Below are 11,032 nucleotides of genomic sequence, written 5' to 3'. Positions count from 1 at the left end.
CCAGAAAGAGCCCCAATTATCCAAGAATCCAAAACCCACCCTCCTGCACCATCCCTTTAGCCATGTGTTCAACTCCCCTCTCTCCCTATCCCTCGCCTCACTAGCATGTGGCACGGGCAACAAACCAGAGACAATAACTCTGTTCATCCTAGCTTTCAGCTTCCATCCTAGCTCCCTGAATTTCTGCCTTAAATCCCCATCTCTCTTCCTACCGATGTCGTTGGTGCCAATGTGGACCACAACTTGGGGCTGCTCCCCCTCCCCCATAAGGATCCCAAAAACACGATCAGAGACATCACGCACCCTGGCACCTGGGAGGCAACACACCAACCGTGAGTCTCTCTCTCGTCCCCACAGAACCTCCTATCTGTTCCCCTAACTATGGAGTCCCCAATGACTACTGCTCTGCTCCTCTTCCCCCTTCCCTTCTGAGCAGCAGGGACAGACTCTGCGCCAGAGACCTGTGCCCCACTGCTTTCCCCTGATAAGTCGTTTTCCACCCCCTCCCCCCAAAACAGTATACTTATTGTTGAGAGGAATGGCCACAGGGGATTAGGAAGACTCTTGTTGAATTTCTGATTGGCTAGGCAGCTGATACATCATAAATATGGCCATGCTGTTTGGCCAATGGTTAGAGTGCAGGCAGGGCTCCTGCCTCAGGGTCATATGATCTTACCTCCAGTGGCATGGCCCATAATTGGTAAACCTCCCCCCAGGTGAGAGAATTCGAGTTTGCTGATTTGGGAAGGGGAGAATGTCAGGGATGTTATTTGCACCCTGCTATTCCAGTTCTGCCATGAATGTTGGGCAGATGCAATGTGGGGTACAGCTGTGATCTTTACCTGCATTCTAAACAGATGGGGATAGGCCAGGGCTGAGGGATCGCACAGCCACATGATGGGGCAAAAATTTGACAAATTTCTTTTCAACAAGAGGTCAGCCATCACTCAGTGGATCACCCACTCACCTCCATCTTGGAAAGTTGTGAGTCTCATGTTGCACTCCCCAGATGTGAGCATAATGTTCAGGCAGACACTTGCAATGCATTATGGGGGGAATGCTGCACTGTTAATCTATTTTTATTCCTTCATAGAATGTGTGAATCACTGATAAAGCCAGCTTTGGTTGATCATTCTTCATTGTTCTTGAACTGAGTAGATTAAGTAATGCTATCTCCATTATGTCATCTTTCAAGTTAAACAGAGTCCCCTTCAGCCCTCTCAGTTTGACAGAAAGGTCCCACTGCTAATTTGGGGATAATCAGAGTGACATGGTCAATAGTTAGCCTTCACCCATTATCACCAACACTGATTATCTGTTCCATTATCTCACTGATGTGTATGTGGGAGCTTGCATTCTGCAAAGCTAGCTGCTATCAGTTCTACAACATTTAACAGAGACAACTTTTCAAAAGTACTTTAGGATCCTGATGTTGCAAAATGGCCAACAGAAATGCAGGTCAATCTTTCTACAAAAGAGACCACATGAGCTTTTCATTTACAGGGTGTTTTTAATTAATTAAAATACCATTCCAAGATACAAGGAAAAGCAATTAAAACCGTATGGAACCTTTAGAGTGGGTGTGATTGGAATGATAGTTAGTGTGCACAGTGCAAAAACACAATACAAAATCTTCAAGGGGTTGTACTTTGGTCACAAAGATGTAACTCCTTTATTGAGTGATACACTGCCTGCATGTAGGGGTTAAACATTTCTTTCAATCACTGTGTATGGCCAACCTGATATAATTATGTTTGTGAGTCTGATTTCTGATGGGTGTTGCAGACAGAATCATTAATAAGGCAAACAATTCCAACCAGGGAGATCCAGAGAAAATGTTTCCCCTGCAGCAGGGTGTGTGTGTGTGTGTGTGTGTGTTTATGCTTGGGGGGGCGGAGGGGGAGAGAGAGACAGAAAACAGGAGATTCAGGAAAAGTCTCTCTTCCCAGAAAACAGGGAGAATCTGCATCTCACTGTCATAGAGAGTGGTTAAGATGAGACACAGAGGAATCTAGATGAGCACATGAAGGGAAAGGAATACTGAGGGGGGTTATGTGAAAGTCAAGGAGGCTAGACTGAAACATCAACATGGTGCAGTTGGGCTGAACAGCATGTTCCTGCATTGTCAATTCTCTGTGATTTGTGTGATTCTGTGTATAGATGTCACTGAGCAACAGGAAATCCTACTGATCTGGAATGTTACACCTGATCCAGCAGCTCTGTTCACAGGATTAAGGCAAGCCCTGATAGCAATAAAATCCTCCCTTTGGTAAATCAGCCGTGTGAACTTCCACTGTCCTGAATGCAGCGCGAATGGCCAAAGTAAACAGGAACATGTCATACTTGGATTGTACAGGGGTAGAGCTGAAGCTGCGAATCACACAGGGATTGGGAACAGACTAACAAAAAAATCAGCAGCTGAGTTTGCTCACAGAAACAGTTCTCCGTGGGGTCACCTGCTGGAAGTCTTCTGTTGGTTGACCATGATGAGGCTGAACATTATATAAGAATCCACAATATACAAGGCAACAGCTATGAAACCGAAGACCTGGAGATCAGACAGAAAAAAGTTTAGTAAAGCTGGGGTCTGGATCCTGAGGTATGTTCAACACCCTTTATCATTGGAACAATACAGAGTGAGAGGGGATGTAATGGAGAAGTCAAAAAATATTCTTTAAGCTGAGGGTAACCAAAGCAAGAGACTGTAGCTACAAATGTGGCCGAGACAGAGTTTGGACAAGCAATGGGAGGACATCCTTCAGTGGGTTTTCAGGCTGTGTGATTCAATTCCAATAAATGATGCAGAAGTTAGTGTCAGTTTTCAGGACGGGGTTGGAGGGGGTGGGATGAAAGAAATGGGACACGGGGAGATGGGAAACAGGGTAAGGAAATGAGGTTGGGATGATTTACCTGTAGCGAGGGTAAGCAGCGACACAGTGTCGTCTGGCATAAAGACTGTTTTTTGAATTTAATACCCTGCCCAGGAATGAGCTTGGTGATTGGAGGGGTGGGGATCTTCTAACCTCCACCCAGGGTGGGAAGGCCCTAATTAATCAATACCCTCTTAAGGGTCTCATACCAGCACTTGCTGGGATTAACCCAGTGCTGGGTCTGTCTCCATACTCACAACACAACAAACCTCTGGGTCACGCAGGATGTCTCACATTCAAAGGCCCTCAGTGCCCCATGGAGGGACCCAGCAACAGAAGGAAGGAGCCCCCATGAGCTCCCTTTCACGGACCCCACTGCAACTTCTACAGCTCTTTGATAACTGAGTGTCATTGTGCAAGACCCATCTCATGTACAACTGAGCTGCAGATCAGCAGCAAGGCTGACTCACTCCTTAATGCTGTCTTAACCAGTCACAACAAGACAGCTATAATTTCTCTTGGTGTCTTTGGTTTAGGGATAGAGATACTCAGCCTGACCAGGGAGTGTGGGCGGTGAGTGCAGGGTTGGTGGGGATGCGTTCCCAGAGTTGAATGTCCAATCTGGTGTCACACATGAATACTCAGAGTGCCTTCGGGGTCCAGTAGTTGCCTGTGCCTGAGGTTGACACTGACTGGTTCATGTGAATGCTGATCCTGAGGTGTACATGCAGTTTTTGGCCCTTACACACTCACAGAGAAACACATAACAACACAAAGGGTTCAGTTCAGAGGAACAGCGAAGCAACCATGCTCATTAGCAGTAGTGTGGAACATCTACAAGATGCAGTGCTGAAAATGTGCACTTATCAAACCCTCAAACACTTCCATCCTGTAGGACAAAGGCATCAGGTACAAGGGAACACCACCCCCTGCAGGTTCCCCTCCAAGTCCGTCAGCATCCTGACTTGGGAATATCTCGCCATTCCTGCACTGTCCCTGGGTCAAAATCCTGGAAGTCCCTCCCTAACCTCCTTGACCTGTCCGTCTTCCCTGGACTGACCTATCCCCTCCGTACCTCCCCACCTATACTCTCTCCACCTATCTTCTTTACTCTCCATCTTCGGTCCGCCTCCCCCTCTCTCCCTATTTATTCCAGTTCCCTCCCCCCATCCCCCTCTCTGATGAAGGGTCTAGGCCCGAAACGTCAGCTTTTGTGCTCCTGAGATGCTGCTTGGCCTGCTGTGTTCATCCAGCCTCACATTTTGTTATCTTGGAATCTCCAGCATCTGCAGTTCCCATTATCTCAGTCTCAGCCAGATACTGGATACAGAGTGCTGCACGGCAACCTGCTGAACAAAACAGATACCCTGTGGTGGGGGGTGGGTTGCCTGGGAGCTACATTTGTGAAAAAGGGTGAGGCATTGACACATTGAATCTTTGTCTGCAAAACACAAATGGTTAAGTGATCGGGGCTGGGGTAGTGTGTGATTCAGACAGACCCTGGGGTTGGGGGGGGGTGGGTGTAGTGTATGACTCCGACAGACCCTGGGGTGGGGGGGTTAGTGTGTGACTCAGACAGATCCTGGGGTGGGGGGAGGGGTAGTGTGTGACTCGGACAGACCCTGGTGTGGTGGGGGAGGTGGTGTGTGACTCAGACAGACCCTGAGGTGGGGGGATAGTGTGTGACTCAGACAGCCCTGGGGTTGGGGGGGGGTGGGTAGTGTGAGACTCAGACAGATTCTGTGGCTGGGCGTGGATACCGCTGGGGCAGGGTTAGTGTGAGCCTGAGGGAGCAGAGTACAACTTGTATTTTGGGAGAGCGATGCCATGTCCCGGTACAGGCTTTCTGTCACAGATTCCACAGTCAACAGTGAAGCTGCTCGGAGCTCAATCTCAGGTTGTCTGCTAAACCCTCCTGACACTTACTAAACCAGCGACGATGCCAGCAGTGACCCTGCTCACTACAGCCGCGATACAGACAATCAGCAACAGCACAGCCGCAAACACAGAATTTACACCATCCTGGAAAAGATTAAACACCCAATTAATACACAAATTCTGATTAAAATCATTATTTTTAGAAAAATCTCTCGAAGTGAGGGATTTGTCTTTGCTGAACGGTCTCAGGGACAACGTAACAGCTCCTGCCGTCCAGGGAAGTGACAGCACAGGGTTAGATTCAGAGTGAAACTCGTTTTAAACTGAGAGTAAAGCACACTTAAAACTGAACCCATCAAGTACTCCCAGGACAGGGACAGCATGGGGTTGAGTAAAGCTCCCTCTACACTGTCCCCCCATCAAATACTCCAAGGACAGGGGCAGCATGGGGTTAGACACACAGTAAAGCCCACTCTACACTGCCCCTCCCCCCATTAAACATTCTCAGGACAGGAACAGCATGGGGTTAGATACACAGTAAAGCTCTCTCTACACTGACTCCATCAAACACTCTCAGAAAAAGGACACTGTACGGCAACACTCAGTGTAAAGCTCTCTCTACTCTGTTGCCATCAAATAGCCCCAGGATCAGGGACAGCACAGAGTTAGAAACAGAGTAAAGCTCCCTCTACACTGTCCTCATCAAACACTCCCGGGACAGGGACAGAAAGTGAAATATGATCATTTTCACTGTTCTTGCGTAGAGTGTGTAAGAAGACCAGTTTTTATTGCCCTGGAACTGCAGAGTTTGCTTTTCCAGAGCTAATTCAGAGGGAAGGCAAGATTCCAGCACATTGCCTTTTCCTGGTGTCACATGCAGATCAGACCAGGTAAAGATGCACATTTCCTTTCCTGAAGGCCAGCAGTGAACCAATGGGTTTTGTTTTAAATGACTTTAGACAAGTTTTTATTTCCGTATTTCCAGATGTTATGAAATTTAAATTCCATCATTTGCCATTCCCTCCCCCCCACTCCCCCCCCCCTCCCCCCCCCACCATTTGGAACCTGTGTCCGCAGAACATGAACTTTTGAATGAGTATCCAGCGAGATTATAAATACATTATCACTTCCTCATCCCTTTATTGAAATGTGCAAGATCCTGAGGAGGCTTCAGAGGGTGGATGATGAAAACATGGTTTCCCCTTTGTGGGACAGACTGGGACTGAGGGACAGAGTTTAAAATACTGCGGTCTCAAATTTAAGACGGAGGAGCAGAATTCTGAGGATTATGAGCCTGAGGAACTCTCTTCCCCAGGGAGTGATGAAGGCAGGCTTGGTGAAAATATTTAAGGCAGAGGTAGCGAGGTTCTTGTCTTATTAAGGAAGCCAAAAGGCAGGGAGTAGGCAGGAAAACAAAACTGAGGCCACAACCAGATCAGTAATGATCGTATTGAATGGTGCAACAGGCTTGAGGGGCCAAATGGCCTATTCATGCCCCTAAATCATACATTTATATGAGGTTGTAGACTTGCTCACTGAGCCAGTGTGTTTGATTGCAGACGTTTCGTCACCCTGCTAGGTAACATCGTCACTCGTATATTTGCACGGATGAAGCTTGATGTCAGGGCCTGCCTATTTGAGCTTTAATACTGAGCCCTCTTAACAGATTACCCACTATTTGATCACTCCTGTCTGAGTAACTTGATGTTGACTTTACTTACCGTCAGTGGCCAGAACAACAAGGTCATTTTAGAGTCCAATTTAAGTAGAAACAAGAGATAGAAGGCGAGCGTGATGAGAATCTCCATGAGGGGAACTGCTATAAAAACTCCCGAGGACAAAGTAGCAAAGGAAACAATAACCGCAGAAGCTGAAAGCTGTAAATGAGTAAAATGTTATTCACTCAGTATAGGGAACTCAGTCTCTTGTCTGTAGAACTGAAGCAATCTGTGTCTATATACAGCAAGATCTGGACACTATCCAGGCTTGGGCTGACAAGTGGCAGGTGACATTCACAGCACAAAAATGCCAGGCTGTGACCATCACCAATAAGAGACAGTCAAACACTGTGCCTTGACAATTCAATAGCACTACCATCACTGAACCCCACTCCCCCACTACCTACATCACTGGGGTTATCATTGACCAGAAACTCAACTGGACTCACTACATAAACACAGTGGCTTCAAGAGTAGGTCAGAGGCTAGGAATCCTGCAGTGAGTAAACTCATCCATAAGGCACAAGTCAAGAGTGTGATGGAATACTCCCCACTTGACTGGTTCAGTGCCCCTCCAATAACACCATCCAGCACAAAGCAGCCGCTTGATTGGCACCTCATCCACAAACATCCCACTCCCTCCACCACCGATGCTCAGTAGCAGCAGCATGTACTATCTACAAGATGCACTGCAAAAATTCACCGAAGATCCTCAGACAGAACCTTCCAAACCCACAATCACTTCTGCCGAGAAGGACAAGGGGCAGCAGATACATGGGAACACCACCCCCCTGCAAGTTCCCCTCTGTAATGATTGGAACCATAGCCATATGAGATTCTTGATTGGATGAGTAAAGCTGGGTCAATCAGGGAGTCCTAGCTGTTAGATATAACCAGAAGATTCATAAAGTTGCCTTACTCTAGGGACTGCCTCTGAGCTGGCTGGTCAGAGCCCATGTACAGTGCACATGTAAATAAAGGGCAACTTGGTGACAGGTCAGCGGTCTCAGTGCAGATATTTCACCCTCCAAGCCACTCAGCATCCTGATTTAGGGGGAGGCAATGGCCTATCACTGGACTGCTAATCCAGACACCCAGATAACACTCTGGGGACTGGATTCGAATCCCACCACAGCAGATGGTGGAATTTGAATTCAATAAAATATCTGGAATTAAGAATCTAATGATGATCAGGAATCCACTGCCAATTGTTGGAAAATCCCATCTGGTTCACTAATGTCCTTTAGGGAAGGAAACTGCCATCCTTACCTGGTCTGGCTACAATATGACTCCAGACCCACAGCAATGTGGTTGACTCTTAGCTGGGCAATTAGGGATGGACAATAAATACTGCCTGGTCAGCGACACCCTCATCCCATGAATGAATAAAAAAAACTTGGAAATATATTGCTGTTGCTTCAGTGTCACTGCATCAAAATCCTTGAATTCCATCCCTAACGGTGTTGTAGATCTACCTACAGTACATGGACTGCTGTGATGCAAGAAGGGCTGGTCACCACTGCCTTCTTGGGGGGGGCAATAAATCCAGGCCAGCCACTCCCTTCTGCATGAATGAATAAAGAAAAACCTCAATGAACTCCCTCCCTAATGGTACCATGTATACCGACACCACAGCAGTTCAAGGAGCGCACTGTCACTTTCAGTGACTGTCACAGAGATAAGGAGGAATTTTTTCACTCAGTGGGTAGTGACTGACCTTCCAAAGCCTTCTGGGATAGACAACTCCATTGAACATGATCAAGACGGAGATTTCTAGATACTAATCCCACCATGGGATCTGGAGACAATGTGAGATATCTGCATTGTGGTCGATAATCAGCTACAATTTAGAATGATGAAGGCAGCTTGAAGGGTTGATTGGTGACACCTGGTCATTTATTCCTAAAATCACAAGCACACAATTGAAAATTCTTTCATAACATGTGGGCATCACTGGCTGGCCAACATTTGTCAGTGTCCATAATTACCCCTTGTGAAGATGATGGTGAGTTCCTTCACTGTAGCACTGCTATTGATGTGGTGCAGATAGACTCAGAGTGCAGTTAGGAAGCATCACAGCCAGGCTCAAACATGAGAGGTCTTCACCTGCAGAGGCATGTACATACCCTATTCTGAATGTAGTTTGGTCAGTGCATGTCCAGAATTTTGATGCAGCCCTAGTCGGTCATGTGAATGACATGGGACTGCTGCAAGGTTTATCTTCTCTTGGATATTCTCCAGGATTTAACAGCAGAAGTCAGTGCTATAATAGTTACTCTAGAAACAGACTGAAGCAGAAGGGAAAATCATTCCTTTGTAAATATGGCCGTGGAGAGGAACAGGTCAGATGAGAAACTGAAATCAGAGAGCGCGGAATGGGCAGACGTGGGAGAAACAATGAGAACTCAAGCTAACCGAAAGTAAAACTAACTAAGGATAGATGTTACGTGTTGGCCTGGCCAGTGACACCCATATTCAACACACACATGCATCCTGTATCTAAATGGGTGTAAAGATCAGCCCTTAGAGCTCCAGGCTGGTGCTATGTGGATCTCTCTGCCTGATGCCCGTTCAATCACTGACCACCCTGTAAAAACACTGACCTTTCAGATCGAACCCCACCCTGCCTCACACCCCACTCCCCTAAAGAGAATGCCCAATTTTTACACGTTCTCTCACCATTTCTGCAATCTTCAGTCCACTTCGTTTGGACTTCAGAAACAAGTAGTTAACTTCCATTTCTGGGTTCACTCGGTCACAGGACGCCCCTTCGTTTCCTTCTCGGTCTGGGCACCGCCGTTTTTCTGTTGTGTAGCTTCAGGACTTCCTGCTTCTTAAGCTTCCTCATCCTGCTCGGAGTACCTTCTGCAGTTTGTGGAGTGACAGGCAGTCGCGCTCTCTCTCTGTCTTTCTGTGTGAAGTGTGCAACACTGGCCTTAATCCATGAAGGTATTGCCCCTCACCAATCAAATGAAAAATATTGCTCCAAGTCCCGCAACTAGATGAGACTGAGTAAATCAGGGATCGATTACCGCAATTCTCCAATTATAACACGCAGTTATGTATAATACACACACCCTTCTTCCGCTTCGGACAAGCAACTTTAGGAAAAGTAACAGAAATGAGATGCCTAATCTAAGCTTTTGCACAACAACTAACTGAACTGGGATAAAAACAAAAGTTGCTGGAAAAGCTCAGCAGGTCTGGCAGCATCTGTGAAGGAAGAAACAACAGCCCAGTTCGTCCCCTCCCCCCACTGCACCACACAACCAGCCCAGCTCTTCCCCTCCACCCACTGCATCCCAATACCAGTCCAACCTGTCTCTGCCTCCCTAACCTGTTCTTCCTCTCACCCATCCCTTCCTCCCACCCCAAGCCGCACCCCCAGCTACCTACTAACCTCATCCCACCTCCTTGACCTGTCCGTCTTCCCTGGACTGACCTATCCCCTCCCTACCTCCCCACCTGTACTCTCTCCACCTATCTTCTTTACTCTCCATCTTCGGTCCGCCTCCCCCTCTCTCCCTATTTATTCCAGTTCTCTCACCCCATCCCCCTCTCTGATGAAGGATCTAGGCCCGAAACGTCAGCTTTTGTGCTCCTGAGATGCTGCTGGGCCTGCTGTGTTCATCCAGCCTCACATTTTATTACAACGTTTCAGAGATAGCTCTCTGATGAAGGGTCTAGGCCCGAAACGTCAGCTTTTGTGCTCCTGAGATGCTGCTGGGCCTGCTGTGTTCATCCAGCCTCACATTTTATTATCAGTTAACGTTTCAGGTCCGGTTACCCTTCCTCGGGAACAGGAATAATTAAATCCCAGACTCATTCTTATATTGGAGGGGGTGGGTAGGCTGGTAAGAGTGTGCACTTATGTCTGACCCAAAGTAGATCATGTATCAGACCAGAACGAAAGGGAGAACTTGCAATAGCTCTCTTGCATCAGAGCTCTCTGATGAAGGGTCTAGGCCCGAAACGTCAGCTTTTGTGCTCCTGAGATGCTGCTGGACCTGCTGTGTTCATCCAGCCTCACATTTTATTATCTTGGATTCTCCAGCATCTGCAGTTCCCATCATCTCTGATACTTCCAATAATACAGCGCCTTTTTTGACTGCCGCCTGTCCCAAACTTCATTTTGGCCAATGCAGTACTTCTCTGAAAATTTTTTTTAAAAATGTTTTGGGAATATGGGCATCACTCTCTGCACCACTATTTCCTGTCTTTCCCTAGCTGCTGGGTAACAGGCAAACACATTTCTATGGGTCTAGGTCACATGTAGGCTGGACTGGATAAGGGATTTTGATAGATTTCCTTCCCATTAGTGAACTAGAGAACTTTTTCCAATAATCAACAGTGGTTACTTGGTGATAATGGGAACTGCAGATGCTGGAGAATCCAAGATAACAAAGTGTGGAGCTGGATGAACACAGCAGGCCAAGCAGCATCTCAGGAGCACAAAAGCTGACGTTTCGGGCCTAGACCCTTCATCAGAGAGCAATGAGCAATCAGAGAGCTCTCTGATGAAGGGTCTAGGCCTGAAACGTCAGCTTTTGTGCTCCTGGGATGCTG

At 47.2% G+C, this 11,032-nt stretch overlaps 1 protein-coding gene across 2 annotated transcripts; it reads right to left on the bottom strand.

Moving 5' to 3' along the window:
- Positions 1 to 1,490: 1,490 nt before the first annotated feature.
- Positions 1,491 to 9,487, bottom strand: LOC125459618 (chemokine-like factor). 2 transcript variants are annotated; one of them, XM_048546211.2, is made up of 5 exons: positions 9,146 to 9,487; positions 8,184 to 8,368; positions 6,470 to 6,625; positions 4,797 to 4,892; positions 1,491 to 2,548 (listed from the first exon to the last, which is right to left on the bottom strand). In XM_048546211.2, the coding sequence occupies exons 2-5, from the start codon at positions 8,220 to 8,222 to the stop codon at positions 2,453 to 2,455; spliced, it is 387 nt and encodes a 128-aa protein (XP_048402168.1). In that variant the 5' UTR covers positions 8,223 to 8,368; positions 9,146 to 9,487; the 3' UTR covers positions 1,491 to 2,452. The 2 variants fall into 2 exon arrangements, with proteins under 2 accessions (XP_048402168.1, XP_048402167.1); XM_048546210.2 differs by lacking the exon at positions 8,184 to 8,368.
- Between the last annotated feature and the right edge of the window lie 1,545 nt (positions 9,488 to 11,032).

This window comes from Stegostoma tigrinum, chromosome 16 (genome assembly GCF_030684315.1).
Source record: "Stegostoma tigrinum isolate sSteTig4 chromosome 16, sSteTig4.hap1, whole genome shotgun sequence".
NCBI lineage: Eukaryota > Metazoa > Chordata > Chondrichthyes > Orectolobiformes > Stegostomatidae > Stegostoma > Stegostoma tigrinum.
Note: the sequence above shows the minus strand (reverse complement) of the source record. Positions and strands in the feature narration are given on the sequence as shown.